The following is a 21,519-nucleotide window of genomic DNA, read 5'->3' as shown; positions in this document are numbered from 1 at the left end:
TGAGAGGTAGTCACAGCCCCGCCCCCTGTTACTGACAACCAGCTGTATATACCATGTATGAGAGGTAGTCACAGCCCCGCCCCCTGTTACTGACAACCAGCTGTATATATCATGTCTGAGAGGTAGTCACAGCCCCGCCCCCTGTTACTGACAACCAGCTGTATATATCATGTCTGAGAGGTAGTCACAGCCCCGCCCCCTGTTACTGACAACCAGCCTGTATATACCATGTCTGAGAGGTAGTCACAGCCCCGCCCCCTGTTACTGACAACCAGCCTGTATATATCATGTCTGAGAGGTAGTCACAGCCCCGCCCCCTGTTACTGACAACCAGCTGTATATACCATGTCTGAGAGGTAGTCACAGCCCCGCCCCCTGTTACTGACAACCAGCTGTATATATCATGTCTGAGAGGTAGTCACAGCCCCGCCCCCTGTTACTGACAACCAGCTGTATATACCATGTCTGAGAGGTAGTCACAGCCCCGCCCCCTGTTACTGACAACCAGCTGTATATATCATGTCTGAGAGGTAGTCACAGCCCCGCCCCCTGTTACTGACAACCAGCCTGTATATATCATGTCTGAGAGGTAGTCACAGCCCCGCCTCCTGTTACTGACAACCAGTCTGTATATATCATGTCTGAGAGGTAGTCACAGCCCCGCCCCCTGTTACTGACAACCAGCCTGTATATATCATGTCTGAGAGGTAGTCACAGCCCCGCCCCCTGTTACTGACAACCAGCCTGTATATCATGTCTGAGAGGTAGTCACAGCCCCGCCCCCTGTTACTGACAACCAGCTGTATATATCATGTCTGAGAGGTAGTCACAGCCCCGCCCCCTGTTACTGACAACCAGCCTGTATATATCATGTCTGAGAGGTAGTCACAGCCCCGCCCCCTGTTACTGACAACCAGCTGTATATATCATGTCTGAGAGGTAGTCACAGCCCCGCCCCCTGTTACTGACAACCAGCTGTATATATCATGTCTGAGAGGTAGTCACAGCCCCGCCCCCTGTTACTGACAACCAGCTGTATATACCATGTCTGAGAGGTAGTCACAGCCCCGCCCCCTGTTACTGACAACCAGCTGTATATACCATGTCTGAGAGGTAGTCACAGCCCCGCCCCCTGTTACTGACAACCAGCCTGTATATATCATGTCTGAGAGGTAGTCACAGCCCCGCCCCCTGTTACTGACAACCAGCTGTATATACCATGTCTGAGAGGTAGTCACAGCCCCGCCCCCTGTTACTGACAACCAGCTGTATATATCATGTCTGAGAGGTAGTCACAGCCCCGCCCCCTGGTACTGACAACCAGCTGTATATATCATGTCTGAGAGGTAGTCACAGCCCCGCCCCCTGTTACTGACAACCAGCTGTATATACCATGTATGAGAGGTAGTCACAGCCCCGCCCCCTGTTACTGACAACCAGCCTGTATATACCATGTCTGAGAGGTAGTCACAGCCCCGCCCCCTGTTACTGACAACCAGCCTGTATATATCATGTCTGAGAGGTAGTCACAGCCCCGCCCCCTGGTACTGACAACCAGCTGTATATATCATGTCTGAGAGGTAGTCACAGCCCCGCCCCCTGTTACTGACAACCAGCTGTATATACCATGTATGAGAGGTAGTCACAGCCCCGCCCCCTGTTACTGACAACCAGCTGTATATATCATGTCTGAGAGGTAGTCACAGCCCCGCCCCCTGGTACTGACAACCAGCTGTATATACCATGTCTGAGAGGTAGTCACAGCCCCGCCCCCTGGTACTGACATCACTGATATAACAGTAATACGATGCTGACATACTTACACGGAGAAGGAAGTTCAGTCTTGACAAGGACTCCAGGAATATGTCGGCCCCCTTATTGGAATATTCGTAGCGCCCAGCAATGAAGAAGAAGAGCGTCTTGTCCAGGTTGAAGTCCAGGTGTCTGTAAGGATGACACAGTGGAGAGAAGACTTAAAGGGCTCCTCCTACTACAAACATTCAGACACTTTGATGACGGCCTGCACTTATAGTCTCCTGTACGGTCTTAGGGGCCCCTTCTCACCTAACAGGAGGCCCCAGGGGTGGCAGCTGAGGGATGGGAGGTGCTAGAGAAGCATATCTGTGACTGCAGCTCTGGATGTGACTAGAGTAGTCAGCTAGAAAAGAAAGAACTTCTGCTTTGTTTATACCCGTAAAAATGTCCCCGAACAAATTCCTGGATCCGGGACTTGTAGAGGGAATGAAGGTTCTGGAACTCGTGCATGGCCGAAAACTTCTTAATGTTTAATCCATTTGGTGTAATTACATCTGAAGGAAACCAGGAAGGAAGATTCATCACCATCATCATCATTATCTTCATCAATATCATCATCATCACTGTCATCATCATCAATATCATCATCATCATCACTATCATCATCATCACTATCATCATCATCATCACTATCATCATCATCACTATCATCATCATCATCACTGTCATCATCATCACTATCATCATCATCATCATCATCATCACTATCATCACTATCATCATCATCATCACTATCATCATCATCACTATCATCATCATCATCACTGTCATCATCATCACTGTCATCATCATCATCATCATCACTATCATCATCATCACTATCATCATCATCATCATCATCATCACTGTCATCATCATCACTATCATCATCATCATCATCATCACTATCATTAGAGATGAGCGGACACCGTTCCATCCAATATCAGGCCGTTCGGGGTATTTGATTCCAATGGAATACGACGAGGCAAACACAGTAAAAATCCGTCTCTCCTCCCACCTTCCCTGGCGCGTTTTTTGCACCAATAACTGCGCAGCAGAGGTGGGACAGGAACTATGACAACAGAGGCAGTGAAAAAAGGAATTGGCGGCTGAAATCAGGTGACCTCCACTTTAGACAAATGGTGGATTTAACATTCGATTAATTTGTGACTGTGACTGTGTGACTGTGAGACAGGGACAGATGTACAGGAGGGTTAGCTAGGGGTTACCTTTATTTAGGGGGGAATGTCACTCACCAGCTCTTTGGGGCTCTATCTGGTCGGGATCCCTGGCAGCTTGTGATATGCCGGAGCTGACTTTTTCTCATAGGAATGCATTGACCAGCGTTGATTGGCCAAATGCTATATAGAGAACAGCATTCAGCCAATCAACGCTGGTTCTGCTGGAGGAGGCGGAGTCTAAAATCCGTCCACAGCAGTTCCCATTGTGGTCCAATCTCAGATGTAGCAGTGCTGACACAGCTCTGCTGCATCTCGGGATTAGCCAAGCTCAGCGCACGGCCAGCTCTGCTACATCACGGCATAGGAATGCATTGACCAGCGTTAATTGGCTGAATGACATAGAGTATAGCATTCGGCCAATCAACGCTGGTTCTGCCGGTGGAGGCGGAGTATAAGAGCGGTCCACAGCAGTCTCCATTCTAGTCCGATCTTAGACTCCGCCTCCTCACAGACGAGCCTCCGGCAGAACCATTGTTGATTGGCTGAATGCTGTTCTCTATGGCATTCGGCTGGTCAATGCATTCCCATGGGAAAAAGTCAGCTCGGGCATATCACAAGCTGCCAGGGGATCCCGACATAATCCAGGGACTTGGGCTTGTTAGATGCCCCCAGACATGCTCCCCCTGCTGGCCCAGTTACATTGCGGAGGTATTGCATCATTTCCTGGGGTGACTCTCCTGAGGTGAATGGTGGGATCCCCTGGAGTGAAGCATCGTCTCCCATAGACTATAATGAGGTTCCATATTCCTTCCAATAGTCCAATATTGAGCGGCTATTCAGAATCACGGACATGGAATATTTTACTGTTCGCTCTTCTCTAACTATCATCATCTTCATCATCATTATCATCATCATTATCCCCATCATCCGTTTTACCTGCCTTCCTCTTCAGCATGTGCTCGGCCTCAATGCCGGTGATCTGTGAGACGGTGGAGAAGACGTGAGCGCAGTGCACAGCGGCGCGCTCCATGCAGTAGCGGTGATAGATCTGGCGCTCTCCGGCTTCTTTATCTATGTCAAACTAAGAGACCATAGAGCCATTCAGCTAATAGACAAGTGGGAGGTGCAAAGTACCTCATGCCTCAGTGACTGGTGAACCAATAATACAACACAATGAAGGGAGGCATGAGGCCTACAGACCACTACATCCTGCTCATCCTCCATATTCCCCCGTATCTCATCCTACATATTCCTCATTATCTCATTCTCCATATCCCCCCGTCCTCCATATCCCCTCGTCCTCCATATTACCTTGTCCTCCATATCCCCTCATCTTCCATATCCCCCTGTCCTCCATATTACCTTGTTCTCCATATTCCCTTGTCCTCCATATCCCCTCATCTTCCATATCCCCTCGTCCTCCATATCCCCTCCTCTTCCATATCCCTCCGTCCTCCATATTACCTTGTTCTCCATATCCCCTTGTCCTCCATATCCCCTCATCTTCCATATCCCCTTGTCCTCCATATCCCCTCGTCCTCCATATTACCTTGTCCTCCATATCCCCTCATTTTCCATATCCCCTCGTCCTCCATATTACCTTGTCCTCCATATCCCCTCATCTTCCATATCCCCTCGTCCTCCATATTACCTTGTCCTCCATATCCCCTCATTTTCCATATCCCCTCATCTTCCATATCCCCTTGTCCTTCATGAGGCCTACAGACCACTACATCCTGCTCATCCTCCATATTCCCCGGTATCTCATCCTACATATTCCTCATTATCTCATTCTCCATATCCCCCCGTCCTCCATATTACCTTGTTCTCCATATCCCCTCATCTTCCATATCCACTCGTCCTCCATATCCCCTCATCTTCCATATCCCCCCGTCCTCCATATTACCTTGTTCTCCATATCCCCTTGTCCTCCATATCCCCTCATCTTCCATATCCCCTTGTCCTCCATATCCCCTCGTCCTCCATATTACCTTGTCCTCCATATCCCCTCATCTTCCATATCCCCCCGTCCTCCATATTACCTTGTTCTCCATATCCCCTTGTCCTCCATATCCCCACATCTTCCATATCCCCTCGTCCTCCATATCCCCTCATCTTCCATATCCCCCCGTCCTCCATATTACCTTGTTCTCCATATCCCCTTGTCCTCCATATCCCCTCATCTTCCATATCCCCTTGTCCTCCATATCCCCTTGTCCTCCATATTACCTTGTCCTCCATATCCCCTCATTTTCCATATCCCCTCATCCTCCATATTACCTTGTCCTCCATATCCCCTCATCTTCCATATCCCCTCGTCCTCCATATTACGTTGTCCTCCATATTACCTTGTCTTCCATATCCCCTCGTCCTCTATATCCCCTCGTTCTCCATATCCCCTCATCTTCCATATCCCCTCGTCCTCCATATTACCTTGTTCTCCATATCCCCTCATTTTCCATATCCCCTCATCTTCCATATCCCCTCGTCCTCCATATCCCCTCATCTTCCATATCCCCTCGTCCTCCATATTACCTTGTTCTCCATATCCCCTCATTTTCCATATCCCCTCATCTTCCATATCCCCTCTTCCTCCATATCCCCTCGTCCTCCATATCCCCTCATATTCCATATCCCCCCGTCCTCCATATCTCTGTCACTGGCAGTTTATAGCTGTATCTGATGGGGCCTGACATTTGCGGTGTAGTAATACGCGCGATGATGGCGGAGGCTCGGACATGTTCCAGATGCTCCGCTATTTGTCGGATAACTTTCTGACATATGGTAAGATGTTGTTTGTGATCAGATGTCCTAATGAGGGGGGTCTGAGACGGCAGAAAGGTCAGGACAGCCCAAAGGGCATAGAGGGGGCTATGGCAGCAGCGGGTCTGCGCGGCATCGTCACCTGTGAAGGTCAGACAAGTCATCTGCCTCATACCAGCCGCTCCGCGCCGCACCGCCTGCTCCCTATTTAACCTTTAAAGGCCGAAATCCTACAAAGGGCAAACTCCTCTCATTTACATCCGACTAATTTCATGTTTGGGAAGCCGATCCACTCAGGAAGAGCGGGGGCCACTGCACGGATAACTAACAACAATGGCGGACCAGTACCATGCATGACAACATGGCGGCATCCAGAAGAGAGCAACAGGAGGGTGCACCATTTAGTGACATTTGCATATCCCAACCCCCTATTTAAGGAGCCACGCCTCAGGACTTATTACAATATGTCTTCTGTATCTATGTATGTATAAAGTTAATTGAAGAGTGGTGCATAGCAACCAATCAGGCTTCAGCTTTCACTCATGGGGTTTGCAGTAATCTGATTGGCTCCTGCAGGTCACTGCTCTACAGCAAGGGCCCTCTACTAACCTAAGGCCTGGTATAAAGTGTCACTTTCAATAAACTTTATTTACACAATAGCAGAACACGTCCTGCTGGCGCTCAGACTGCCGTAACTGACATCTCACTGCTGCCCCCTGCTGGTGGAGTATCTGCACCGCTCCGTTGTGTCCCTCGGTGGTCGGCTCAGCCTTACCTGGTCGAGTTTGTTGTAGAAGTCGACGTTGGCCGCGCACAGGTATCGCCCCAGCAGGGTGGCGTGGGTGGTGAATATGGTGGCCACTGGCAGCTTGCGGTACCTGGACAGTATCAGACCAGCGCCGGCCTGCCACTCGTGGAAATGCGCAATGACATTCGGCTTGTCCTGGAGCTGGTCAGTCAGCTGGAAGAAACACCAAACGGATGAATGTCCTGGTGACAGGACTACAGAGCTGGAGAGCTCGTGACAGTGTGGCCGCAGGTGTGATACGTCAGACATAAGACATGGCGATGTACAATGTGATACAGAACATTGGGGGTGGTAGCCATGGAAGACGACATCATCAGGACTCACCTCCTTCAGGAACCAGGCCGACAGAGACCCAAACAGTAGGGCGTCGTTGGCCTCTCGGTCGTGGAAGGGGATCCCCACATTACAGGCCTCCCAGAATTCTCCTTTCCACCGGTCCAGATTCCAAGCAGCGGAGCCGATGTCAAAGAGGAGGACGTATGGACTGCCCTCAATGAGCCAGCGGCCGAAGTATACCTGGAAGGGGGCAAATGGGGGGTGAGACCGCAAACTGCCCGCTAGGTATAGACGTAAGATAGCCTGGACCCCTACTGTACGAGTGACTGGAGGGAAACCAATGAAAGGCTAGGTCACTACAGCCCACGGGGCCCTGCACATGACCAAGAGGGCCGTACAAGAGGCCACCAATGCTCCGCTCTGTGCCCATGGTTATAGGTCCTCTCCTGCTCCGTGACACCAGAATGGGATGGAGCCCCCAACGAAGTCAATGGGGGACAAAGAGCGCTCAGGTACATTGCACTCTAACATCAGCCGCCATCAGCCTGCGCACTCCGCCTTACAGAATACTTAATCTACACTGATAGATAACTAGCCTCCCTAATGTCAAGTGGGTGGTGTCATGGAGAAGCAGGCAAGGGGGCGGGACTCAGATGGAGATGGTGTCAGGCAGAAGCAGGGGCACTGACACTGTCCACCTCTGACTGGAGCCCCGCCCCCTTCCTTGCTCTTCCCTGACACCACCCACTTGACATTAGGGAGTCTAGTTATATATCACCAAAACTACCAGCACCGATTCCTCAGGAACGGAGGGGGCGAGAGAAAAAATTCCAAATGTGCCGGAATCAGTGGAGAAGGGTTGTTTAAAGGATACAAAGAGCTGAAGGAGGTGAAAGATCTTATTAGTTTGCTACAATGTGTCAGTGCAGGTTAGGATGTAGATTGCAGAAGATCTGAAACACTGATACAAGGTAACAAAGCCTCAGCTGTGCTTATAGATGTAAGCCAGCAGAGGTCCTACACATGGTGGAGAATTTACACCCAATATTTGCCTCAGTTATACAAAATCCGTGGCCCCATCTGCAGGGTGTGGGCTATGAATAGGGCCGCGTCTGGCAGGTAATTGGATAGTTGTCAGCGGATTTCAGGACAATCTCTAATTGGATCTGCCGATGTTTGATTCAATAAAAGAAAGTGTTAAGATGGCGACTAATCCTGAGCGTAAGAGATAACCGTACCTGACAACCCTGAGACTGCAGCGCGTCCACGGCCTTCCTGAGCGCCGGCAGCGGGGGGTCGCAGATCTCCACCTGAGTCCGGACATTCTGCTCGTAGTAGGGACCCATCATGAAGTAATTCTCCCCCCATTCATCCACTGTGATCTTGGCCTTGGTTTGTATGACAGTATATATACCTCCGACTGAGGAGAGAGCAATACATCATCACTATATACAGTATATATACCTCCGACTGAGGAGAGAGCTATACATCATCACTATATACAGTATATATACCTCCGACTGAGGAGAGAGCTATACATCATCACTATATACAGTATATATACCTCCGACTGAGGAGAGAGCTATACATCATCACTATATACAGTATATATACCTCCGACTGAGGAGAGAGCAATACATCATCACTATATACAGTATATATACCTCCGACTGAGGAGAGAGCAATACATCATCACTATATACATTATATATACCTCCGACTGAGGAGAGAGCAATACATCATCACTATATACAGTATATATACCTCCGACTGAGGAGAGAGCAATACATCATCACTATATACAGTATATATACCTCCGACTGAGGAGAGAGAGCAATACATCATCACTATATACAGTATATATACCTCCGACTGAGGAGAGAGAGCAATACATCATCACTATATACAGTATATATACCTCCGACTGAGGAGAGAGCAATACATCATCACTATATACAGTATATATACCTCCGACTGAGGAGAGAGCAATACATCATCACTATATACAGTATATATACCTCCGACTGAGGAGAGAGCAATACATCATCACTATATACAGTATATATACCTCCGACTGAGGAGAGAGCTATACATCATCACTATATACAGTATATATACCTCCGACTGAGGAGAGAGCAATACATCATCACTATATACAGTATATATACCTCCGACTGAGGAGAGAGCAATACATCATCACTATATACAGTATATATACCTCCGACTGAGGAGAGAGCAATACATCATCACTATATACAGTATATATACCTCCGACTGAGGAGAGAGCAATACATCATCACTATATACATTATATATACCTCCGACTGAGGAGAGAGCAATACATCATCACTATATACAGTATATATACCTCCGACTGAGGAGAGAGCAATACATCATCACTATATACAGTATATATACCTCCGACTGAGGAGAGAGCAATACATCACTATATACAGTATATATACCTCCGACTGAGGAGAGAGCAATACATCATCACGATATACAGTATATATACCTCCGACTGAGGAGAGAGCAATACATCACTATATACAGTATATATACCTCCGACTGAGGAGAGAGTAATACAGCATCACTATATACAGTATATATACCTCCGACTGAGGAGAGAGCAATACATCACTATATACAGTATATATACCTCCGACTGAGGAGAGAGAGCAATACATCATCACTATATACAGTATATATACCTCCGACTGAGGAGAGAGAGCAATACATCATCACTATATACAGTATATATACCTCCGACTGAGGAGAGAGAGCAATACATCATCACTATATACAGTATATATACCTCCGACTGAGGAGAGAGCAATACATCATCACTATTTACAGTATATATACCTCCGACTGAGGAGAGAGCAATACATCATCACTATATACAGTATATATACCTCCGACTGAGGAGAGAGCAATACATCATCACTATTTACAGTATATATACCTCCGACTGAGGAGAGAGCAATACATCATCACTATATACAGTATATATACCTCCGACTGAGGAGAGAGCAATACATCACTATATACAGTATATATACCTCCGACTGAGGAGAGAGCAATACATCACTATATACAGTATATATACCTCCGACTGAGGAGAGAGCAATACATCACTATATACAGTATATATACCTCCGACTGAGGAGAGAGCAATACATCATCACTATATACAGTATATATACCTCCGACTGAGGAGAGAGCAATACATCATCACTATATACAGTATATATACCTCCGACTGAGGAGAGAGAGAGCAATACATCACTATATACAGTATATATACCTCCGACTGAGGAGAGAGTAATACAGCATCACTATATACAGTATATATACCTCCGACTGAGGAGAGAGCAATACATCACTATATACAGTATATATACCTCCGACTGAGGAGAGAGAGCAATACATCATCACTATATACAGTATATATACCTCCGACTGAGGAGAGAGAGCAATACATCATCACTATATACAGTATATATACCTCCGACTGAGGAGAGAGAGCAATACATCATCACTATATACAGTATATATACCTCCGACTGAGGAGAGAGAGCAATACATCATCACTATATACAGTATATATACCTCCGACTGAGGAGAGAGCAATACATCACTATATACAGTATATATACCTCCGACTGAGGAGAGAGAGCAATACATCATCACTATATACAGTATATATACCTCCGACTGAGGAGAGAGAGCAATACATCATCACTATATACAGTATATATACCTCCGACTGAGGAGAGAGAGCAATACATCACTATATACAGTATATATACCTCCGACTGAGGAGAGAGTAATACAGCATCACTATATACAGTATATATACCTCCGACTGAGGAGAGAGCAATACATCATCACTATATACAGTATATATACCTCCGACTGAGGAGAGAGCAATACATCATCACTATATACAGTATATATACCTCCGACTGAGGAGAGAGAGAGCAATACATCACTATATACAGTATATATACCTCCGACTGAGGAGAGAGTAATACAGCATCACTATATACAGTATATATACCTCCGACTGAGGAGAGAGCTATACATCATCACTATATACAGTATATATACCTCCGACTGAGGAGAGAGTAATACAGCATCACTATATACAGTATATATACCTCCGACTGAGGAGAGAGAGCAATACATCACTATATACAGTATATATACCTCCGACTGAGGAGAGAGTAATACAGCATCACTATATACAGTATATATACCTCCGACTGAGGAGAGAGCTATACATCATCACTATATACAGTATATATACCTCCGACTGAGGAGAGAGCAATACATCACTATATACAGTATATATACCTCCGACTGAGGAGAGAGCAATACATCATCACTACATACAGTATATATACCTCCGACTGAGGAGAGAGAGCAATACATCATCACTATATACAGTATATATACCTCCGACTGAGGAGAGAGCAATACATCATCACTATATACAGTATATATACCTCCGACTGAGGAGAGAGAGCAATACATCACTATATACAGTATATATACCTCCGACTGAGGAGAGAGAGCAATACATCATCACTATATACAGTATATATACCTCCGACTGAGGAGAGAGAGCAATACATCATCACTATATACAGTATATATACCTCCGACTGAGGAGAGAGCTATACATCATCACTATATACAGTATATATACCTCCGACTGAGGAGAGAGAGCAATACATCATCACTATATACAGTATATATACCTCCGACTGAGGAGAGAGCAATACATCATCACTATATACAGTATATATACCTCCGACTGAGGAGAGAGCAATACATCACTATATACAGTATATATACCTCCGACTGAGGAGAGAGCAATACATCAACACTATATACAGTATATATACCTCCGACTGAGGAGAGAGCAATACATCACTATATACAGTATATATACCTCCGACTGAGGAGAGAGCAATACATCACTATATACAGTATATATACCTCCGACTGAGGAGAGAGCAATACATCATCACTACATACAGTATATATACCTCCGACTGAGGAGAGAGCAATACATCATCACTATATACAGTATATATACCTCCGACTGAGGAGAGAGAGCAATACATCATCACTATATACAGTATATATACCTCCGACTGAGGAGAGAGCAATACATCACTATATACAGTATATATACCTCCGACTGAGGAGAGAGCAATACATCACTATATACAGTATATATACCTCCGACTGAGGAGAGAGCAATACATCACTATATACAGTATATATACCTCCGACTGAGGAGAGAGCAATACATCATCACTACATACAGTATATATACCTCCGACTGAGGAGAGAGCAATACATCATCACTATATACAGTATATATACCTCCGACTGAGGAGAGAGAGCAATACATCATCACGATATACAGTATATATACCTCCGACTGAGGAGAGAGCAATACATCACTATATACAGTATATATACCTCCGACTGAGGAGAGAGTAATACATCACTATATACAGTATATATACCTCCGACTGAGGAGAGAGAGCAATACATCACTATATACAGTATATATACCTCCGACTGAGGAGAGAGAGCAATACATCATCACTATATACAGTATATATACCTCCGACTGAGGAGAGAGCAATACATCATCACTATATACAGTATATATACCTCCGACTGAGGAGAGAGCTATACATCACTATATACAGTATATATACCTCCGACTGAGGAGAGAGTAATACAGCATCACTATATACAGTATATATACCTCCGACTGAGGAGAGAGCAATACATCATCACTATATACAGTATATATACCTCCGACTGAGGAGAGAGCAATACATCACTATATACAGTATATATACCTCCGACTGAGGAGAGAGAGCAATACATCATCACGATATACAGTATATATACCTCCGACTGAGGAGAGAGCAATACATCATCACGATATACAGTATATATACCTCCGACTGAGGAGAGAGCAATACATCACTATATACAGTATATATACCTCCGACTGAGGAGAGAGCAATACATCACTATATACAGTATATATACCTCCGACTGAGGAGAGAGCAATACATCACTATATACAGTATATATACCTCCGACTGAGGAGAGAGCAATACATCACTATATACAGTATATATACCTCCGACTGAGGAGAGAGCAATACATCATCACTATATACAGTATATATACCTCCGACTGAGGAGAGAGAGAGCAATACATCACTATATACAGTATATATACCTCCGACTGAGGAGAGAGCAATACATCATCACTATATACAGTATATATACCTCCGACTGAGGAGAGAGCAATACATCATCACTATATACAGTATATATACCTCCGACTGAGGAGAGAGCAATACATCATCACTATATACAGTATATATACCTCCGACTGAGGAGAGAGTAATACAGCATCACTATATACAGTATATATACCTCCGACTGAGGAGAGAGCAATACATCACTATATACAGTATATATACCTCCGACTGAGGAGAGAGAGAGCAATACATCACTATATACAGTATATATACCTCCGACTGAGGAGAGAGAGCAATACATCATCACTATATACAGTATATATACCTCCGACTGAGGAGAGAGAGCAATACATCATCACTATATACAGTATATATACCTCCGACTGAGGAGAGAGCAATACATCACTATATACAGTATATATACCTCCGACTGAGGAGAGAGCAATACATCATCACTATATACAGTATATATACCTCCGACTGAGGAGAGAGTAATACATCATCACTATATACAGTATATATACCTCCGACTGAGGAGAGAGAGCAATACATCATCACTATATACAGTATATATACCTCCGACTGAGGAGAGAGTAATACATCATCACTATATACAGTATATATACCTCCGACTGAGGAGAGAGCAATACATCACTATATACAGTATATATACCTCCGACTGAGGAGAGAGAGCAATACATCATCACTATATACAGTATATATACCTCCGACTGAGGAGAGAGCAATACATCACTATATACAGTATATATACCTCCGACTGAGGAGAGAGCAATACATCATCACTATATACAGTATATATACCTCCGACTGAGGAGAGAGAGCAATACATCACTATATACAGTATATATACCTCCGACTGAGGAGAGAGTAATACAGCATCACTATATACAGTATATATACCTCCGACTGAGGAGAGAGCTATACATCATCACTATATACAGTATATATACCTCCGACTGAGGAGAGAGCAATACATCATCACTACATACAGTATATATACCTCCGACTGAGGAGAGAGCAATACATCACTATATACAGTATATATACCTCCGACTGAGGAGAGAGCAATACATCATCACTATATACAGTATATATACCTCCGACTGAGGAGAGAGCAATACATCATCACTACATACAGTATATATACCTCCGACTGAGGAGAGAGCAATACATCACTATATACAGTATATATACCTCCGACTGAGGAGAGAGAGCAATACATCATCACTATATACAGTATATATACCTCCGACTGAGGAGAGAGAGCAATACATCACTATATACAGTATATATACCTCCGACTGAGGAGAGAGCAATACATCACTATATACAGTATATATACCTCCGACTGAGGAGAGAGCAATACATCACTATATACAGTATATATACCTCCGACTGAGGAGAGAGAGCAATACATCATCACTATATACAGTATATATACCTCCGACTGAGGAGAGAGCAATACATCATCACTATATACAGTATATATACCTCCGACTGAGGAGAGAGAGCAATACATCATCACTATATACAGTATATATACCTCCGACTGAGGAGAGAGTAATACAGCATCACTATATACAGTATATATACCTCCGACTGAGGAGAGAGCAATACATCACTATATACAGTATATATACCTCCGACTGAGGAGAGAGCAATACATCACTATATACAGTATATATACCTCCGACTGAGGAGAGAGAGCAATACATCATCACTATATACAGTATATATACCTCCGACTGAGGAGAGAGCAATACATCATCACTATATACAGTATATATACCTCCGACTGAGGAGAGAGAGCAATACATCATCACTATATACAGTATATATACCTCCGACTGAGGAGAGAGTAATACAGCATCACTATATACAGTATATATACCTCCGACTGAGGAGAGAGCAATACATCATCACTATATACAGTATATATACCTCCGACTGAGGAGAGAGCAATACATCACTATATACAGTATATATACCTCCGACTGAGGAGAGAGAGCAATACATCATCACTATATACAGTATATATACCTCCGACTGAGGAGAGAGAGCAATACATCATCACTATATACAGTATATATACCTCCGACTGAGGAGAGAGCAATACATCATCACTATATACAGTATATATACCTCCGACTGAGGAGAGAGCAATACATCATCACTATATACAGTATATATACCTCTGACTGAGGAGAGAGAGCAATACATCATCACTATATACAGTATATATACTTCCGACTGAGGAGAGAGAGCAATACATCATCACTATATACAGTATATATACCTCCGACTGAGGAGAGAGCAATACATCATCACTATTTACAGTATATATACCTCCGACTGAGGAGAGAGCAATACATCACTATATACAGTATATATACCTCCGACTGAGGAGAGAGAGCAATACATCATCACTATATACAGTATATATACCTCCGACTGAGGAGAGAGAGCAATACATCATCACTATATACAGTATATATACCTCCGACTGAGGAGAGAGCAATACATCATCACTATATACAGTATATATACCTCCGACTGAGGAGAGAGCAATACATCATCACTATTTACAGTATATATACCTCCGACTGAGGAGAGAGCAATACATCATCACTATATACAGTATATATACCTCCGACTGAGGGTGTAGTAGTTGTAGATGGTTGTCACCTGGTGGTTGTAGCATTATGACTGTAAGTGGTTATAGTAGGTGATCACCTGGGGGTTGTAGCTATATGGCTGCCTCTAAGTAGTTGTAGATGGTTTTCACCTGGTTGGTGTAGCTCTATAGTTATAAGTGGTTATTGTAGTTGTAGATGGGTGTCACCAGGTGGTTGTAGCTCTATGGCTGTCTCTAAGAGGTTGTAGTAGATGTACATGGTTTTCAACTGATGGTTGTAGCTCTATGGCTGTAAGTGGTTGTAGTAATTGTAGTTGGTTATCACCTGGTGGTTGTAGATCTATGGCTGTAAGTGGTTATAGTAGTTGTAGATGGTTGTCACCTGGTGATTGTAGCCATATGGCTGTATATAAGTAGTTGTAGTAGGTTGTCACTTGGTTGCTGTAGCTTTATGGTGGTAATTGGTTGTAGTAGTTGTAGATGGTTGTCACCTGGTGGTTGTAGCTCTATGGCTGTCTCTAAGTAGTTGTAGTAAGTTGTCACTGGGTGGTTGTAACCCTGTGGCTGTCTCTAAGTGGTTGTAGTAGTTGTAGATGGCTGTCACCTGGTGGTTGTAGCTCTATGGCTGTAAGTGGTTGTAGTAGTTGTAGATGGTTTGTCACCTGGTGGTCGTAGCTCTATGGCTGTAAGTGGTTGTAGATGGTTGTAGCCCTATGGCTGTAAGTGAATACAGTAGTTGTAGATGGTTGTCACGTGGTGATTGTAGCTCTATGGCTGTAAGTGGGTGTAGTAGTTGTAGATGGTTGTCACCTGGTGGTTGTAGCCCTATGGCTGTAAGTGGTTGTAGATGGTTGTCGCCCTATAGCTGTAAGTGGATACAGTAGTTGTAGATGGTTGTCACCTGGTGGATGTAACTCTATGGCTGTCTCTAAGTAGTTGTAGTAGGGTGTCACCTAGTGGTTGTAGATCTATAGCTGTAAGTGGTTATAGTAGTTGTAGATGATTGTCACCTAGTGGTTATAGCTCTATGGCTGTCTCTAACTAGTTGTAGTAGGTTGTCACTGGGTGGTTGTAGCTCTATGGCTGTAAATGGTTGTAGTAGTTGTAGATGGTTGTCACCTGGTTGTTGTAGCTCTATGGCTGTCTCTAAGTAGTTGTAGTAAGTTGTCACTGGGTGGTTGTAACCCTGTGGCTGTCTCTAAGTGGGTTTAGTGTTGTAGATGGCTGTCTCTATGAGGTTATAGTAGTTGTAGATGGTTGTCACCTGGTGGTTGTAGCTCTATGGCTGTAAGTGGTTGTAGATGGTTGTCGCCCTATAGCTGTAAGTGGATACAGTAGTTGTAGATGGTTGTCACCTGGTGGATGTAACTCTATGGCTGTCTCTAAGTAGTTGTAGTAGGGTGTCACCTAGTGGTTGTAGATCTATAGCTGTAAGTGGTTATAGTAGTTGTAGATGATTGTCACCTAGTGGTTATAGCTCTATGGCTTTTTCTAACTAGTTGTAGTAGGTTGTCACCGGGTGGTTGTAGCTCTATGGCTGTAAGTGGTTATAGTAGTTGTAGATTGTTGTCAACTGGTGGTTGTAGCCCTATGGTTGTCTCTAAGTAGTTGTAGTAGGTTGTCACCTGGTTGGTGTAGCCCTATGGCTGTAAGTGGTTGTAGTAGTTGTAGATGGTTGACACCTGTGGCTGTCTCTAAGTAGTTGTAGTAGTTGTAGTAGGTTGTCACTTGGTTGGTGTAGCTTTATGGCTGTAAGTGGTTGTAGTAGTTGTAGATGGTTGTCACATGGTGGTTGTAGCTCTATGGCTGTCTCTAAGTAGTTGTAGTAGGTTGTCACCTGGTGGTTGTAGCCCAGTGGCTGTGTCTAAGTGGGTGTAGTAGTTGTAGTAGGTTGTCACCTGGTTGGTGTAGCTCTATGGCTGTTTCTAAGTTGTTTTAGTAGGTTATCACCTGGTGGTTGTAGCTCTGTGGCTGTAAGTGGTTGTAGTAGTTGTAGATGGTTGTGGCCCTGTGGCTGTAAGTGGTTATAGTAGTTGTAGTTGGTTGTCACCTGGTGGTTGTAGCCCTATGGCTGTCTCTAAGTAGTTTTAATAGGTTGTCACCTTGTTGGTGTAGCTTTATGGCTTTAAGTGGTTGTAGTAGTTGTAGATGGTTGTCACATGGTGGTTGTAGCTCTATGGCTGTCTCTAAGTAGTTGTAGTAGGTTCTCACCTGGCGGTTGTAGCTTTATGGCTGTAAGTGGTTATAGTAGTTTTAGATGGTTGTCACATGGTGGTTGGAGCTCTATGGCTGTCTCTAAGTAGCTTTAGTAGGTTGTCAACTGGCGGTTGTAGCTCTATGGCTGTAAGTGGTTATAGTAGTTTTAGATGGTTGTCACATGGTGGTTGTAGCTCTATGGCTGTCTCTAAGTAGTTGTAGTAGGTTCTCATCTGACGGTTGTAGCTCTATGGCTGTAAGTGGTTATAGTAGTTTTAGATGGTTGTCACATGGTGGTTGTAGCTCTATGGCTGTCTCTATGTAGTTGTAGTAAGTTGTCACTTGGTGGTTGTAGCCCTGTGGTTGTCACTAAGTGGGTGTAGTAGTTGTAGATGGTTGTCATCTGGTGGTTGTAGCCCTATGGCTGTCTCTATGAGGTTATAGTAGTTGTAGATGGTTGTCACCTGGTGGTTGGAGCTCTATGGCTGTCTCTAAGTAGCTTTAGTAGGTTGTCAACTGGCGGTTGTAGCTCTATGGCTGTAAGTGGTTATAGTAGTTGTAGATGGTTGTCACATGGTGTTTGTAGCTCTAGCTCTAGCTCTAGGTGTCTCTGAGTAGTTGTAGTAAGTTGTCACTTGGTGATTGTAGCCCTGTGGCTGTCTCTACGGGGGTGTAGTAGTTGTAGATGGTTGTCATTTGGTGGTTGTAGTCCTATGGCTGTACGTGGTTATAGTAGTTGTAGATGGTTGTCACCTGGTGATTTTAGCCCTAGCTAAATTTTAGCTTTCTCTAAGTAGTTTTAATAGGTTGTCACCTGGTTGGTGTAGCTTTATGGCTGTCTCTAAGTAGTTGTAGTAGGTTGTCACCTGGTTAGTGTAGCCCTATGGCTGTAAGTGGTTGTATTAGTTGTAAATGGTGGTAGCCCTATGGCTGTAAGTGGTTATAGTAGTTGTAGATGGTTGTCACCTGGTAATTTTAGCCCTATGGCTGTCTCTAAGTAGTTGTAGTAGATTGTCACTTGGTTGTTGTAGCTTTTTGGCTGTAAGTGGGTGTAGTAGTTGTAGTAGGTTGTCACCTGGTGGTTGTAGCCCAATGGCTGTAAGTGGTTATAGTAGTTGTAAATTGTTTTCAACTGGTGGTTGTAGCCATTTGGCTGTGTCTAAGTAGGTGTAGTAGTTGTGGTAGGTTGTCACCTGGTTGGTGTAGCTCTATGGCTGTCTCTAAGTAGTTTAAGTAGGTTATCACCTGGTGGTTGTAGCCCTATGGCTGTACGTGGTTATAGTAGTTGTAGATGGTTGTCACCTGGTGATTTTAGCCCTATGGCTTTCTCTAAGTAGTTTTAGTAGGTTGTCACCTGGTTGGTGTAGCTTTATGGCTGTAAGTGGTTGTAGTAGTTTTAGATGGTTGTCACATGGTGGTTGTTGCTCTATGGCTGTCTCTAAGTAGTTGCAGTAGGTTAACACCTGGTGGTTGTAGCCCTGTGGCTGTCTCTAAGGGGTTATAGTAGTTGTAGATGGTTGTCACCTCACGGTTGTAGCTCTATGGCTGTAAGTGGTTATAGTAGTTTTAGATGGTTGTCACATGGTGGTTGTAGCTCTATGGCTGTCTCTAAGTAGTTGTAGTAAGTTATCACATGGTGCTTGTAGCCCTGTGGCTGTCTCTAAGTGGTTATAGTAGTTGTAGATGGTTGTCACATGGTGGTTGTAGCTCTATGGCTGTCTCTAAGTAGTTGTAGTAAGTTGTCACTTGGTGGTTGTAGCCCTGTGGCTGTCTCTAAGTGGTTATAGTAGTTGTAGATGGTTGTCACATGGTGATTATAGCTCTATGGCTGTCTCTGAGTAGTTATAGTAAGATGTCACTTGGTGATTGTAGCCCTATATCTGTCTCTACGGGGGTGTAGTAGTTGTAGATGGTTGTCATCTGGTGGTTGTAGCCCTATGGCTGTCTTTATGTGGTTATAGTATGTAGATGTTTGTCACCTTGTAGCTCTATGGCTGTAAGTGGTTATAGTAGTTGTAGATGGTTGTAGCTCTATGGCTGTCTCTAAGCAGTTGTAGATGATGTCACTTGGTGGTTGTAGCTCTATGGCTGTAAGTGGTTATAGTAGTTGTAGGTGGTTGTCACCAGTTGCTTGTAGCTCTATGGCTGTAAGTGGTTATAGTAGTTGTACCTGGTTTTCACATGGTCGTTGTAGCTCTATGGCTGTCTCTATATGGCTAAGTAGTTGTAGATGGTTGTCACCTGGTGGTTGAAGTCCTATGGCTGTAAGTGGTTGTAGTAGTTATAGATGGTTGTCACCTAGTGGTTATAGATCTATGGCTGTCTCTAAGTAGTTGTAGTTGTTTATCACCTTGTGGTTTTAGCTTTATGGCTGTAACTGGTTATAGTAGTTGTAGATGGTTGTCACCTGGTTGGTGTAGCTTTATGGCTGTAAGTGGTTGTAGTAGTTGTAGGTGGTTGTCACATGGTGGTTGTAGCTCTATTACTGTATCTAAGTAGTTGTAGTAGGTTGTCACCTGGTGTTTGTAGTCCTGTGGCTGTGTCTAAGTGGTTGTAGTAGTTGTAGTAGGTTGTCACCTGGTTGTTGTAGCCCTATGGCTGCCTCTAAGTAGTTGTAGTAGGTTGTCACCTGGTTGGTGCAGCTTTATGGCTGTAAGTGGTTGTAGTAGTTGTAAGTGGTTGTCACATGGTGGTTGTAGCTCTATGGCTGTCTCTAAGTGGTTGCAGTAGGTTGTCACCTGCTTGGTGTAGCTCTATAGCTGTAAGTGGTTATAGTAGTTGTAGATGGTTGTCACCTAGAGGTTGTAGCCCTATGGCTGTCTCTAAGTGGGTGTAGATGGTTGTCACCTGGTGGGTCTAACACTATGGCTGTCTCTAAGTGGGTGAAGATGGTTGTCACCTGGTTGGTGTAGCCCTATGGCTGTCTTTAAGTAGTTGTAGTAGGTTGCCTCCTGGTGGTTGTAGCCCTATGGCTATCTCTAAGTGGGTGTAGATGGTTGTCACCTGGTGATTGTAACCCTATGGCTGTCTCTAAGTGGGTGTAGATGGTTGTCACCTGGTGGTTGTAGCCCTATGGCTGTCTCTAAGTGGGTGTAGATGGTTGTCACCTGGTGGGTGTAACACTATGGCTGTCTCTAAGTGGGTGTAGATGGTTGTCACCTGGTTGGTGTAGCCCTATGGCTGTCTTTAAGTAGTTGTAGTAGGTTGCCTCCTGGTGGTTGTAGCCCTATGGCTATCTCTAAGTGGGTGTAGATGGTTGTCACCTGGTGATTGTAACCCTATGGCTGTCTCTAAGTGGGTGTAGATGGTTGTCACCTGGTGGTTGTAGCCCTATGGCTGTCTCTAAGTGGGTGTAGATGGTTGTCACCTGGTGGGTGTAACACTATGGCTGTCTCTAAGTGGGAGTAGTAGGTTGTCACCTGGTGGTTGTAACACTATGGCTGTCTGTAAGTGGGTGTAGTAGGTTGTCACCTGGTTGGTGTAGCCCTATGGCTGTCTCTAAGTGGGTGTAGATGGTTGTCACCTGGTGATTGTAACC

The 21,519-nt window shown here is 44.4% G+C and overlaps 1 protein-coding gene across 1 annotated transcript in view; it reads right to left on the bottom strand.

The window, feature by feature from the left end:
* Positions 1–1,823: 1,823 nt before the first annotated feature.
* LOC142188584 (glycogen [starch] synthase, liver-like) overlaps positions 1,824–21,519 on the bottom strand; it is a gene marked incomplete at its 3' end in the record, with an annotated part of 29,824 nt that continues 10,128 nt past the window's right edge. The window contains exons 2-7 of the mRNA XM_075261876.1: positions 8,061–8,242; positions 6,871–7,062; positions 6,514–6,699; positions 3,912–4,056; positions 2,192–2,309; positions 1,824–1,944 (exon numbers count right to left, since the gene is read on the bottom strand). Coding sequence (XP_075117977.1) covers positions 1,824–1,944; positions 2,192–2,309; positions 3,912–4,056; positions 6,514–6,699; positions 6,871–7,062; positions 8,061–8,242 — 944 coding nt within the window. The remainder of the gene's footprint in view (positions 1,945–2,191; positions 2,310–3,911; positions 4,057–6,513; positions 6,700–6,870; positions 7,063–8,060; positions 8,243–21,519) is intronic.

The sequence above is a fragment of the Leptodactylus fuscus genome, unplaced genomic scaffold (assembly GCF_031893055.1).
Source record: "Leptodactylus fuscus isolate aLepFus1 unplaced genomic scaffold, aLepFus1.hap2 HAP2_SCAFFOLD_554, whole genome shotgun sequence".
NCBI lineage: Eukaryota > Metazoa > Chordata > Amphibia > Anura > Leptodactylidae > Leptodactylus > Leptodactylus fuscus.
The sequence above is the reverse complement of the archived record's forward strand: the minus strand, read 5'-3'. Positions and strand labels throughout refer to the sequence as shown.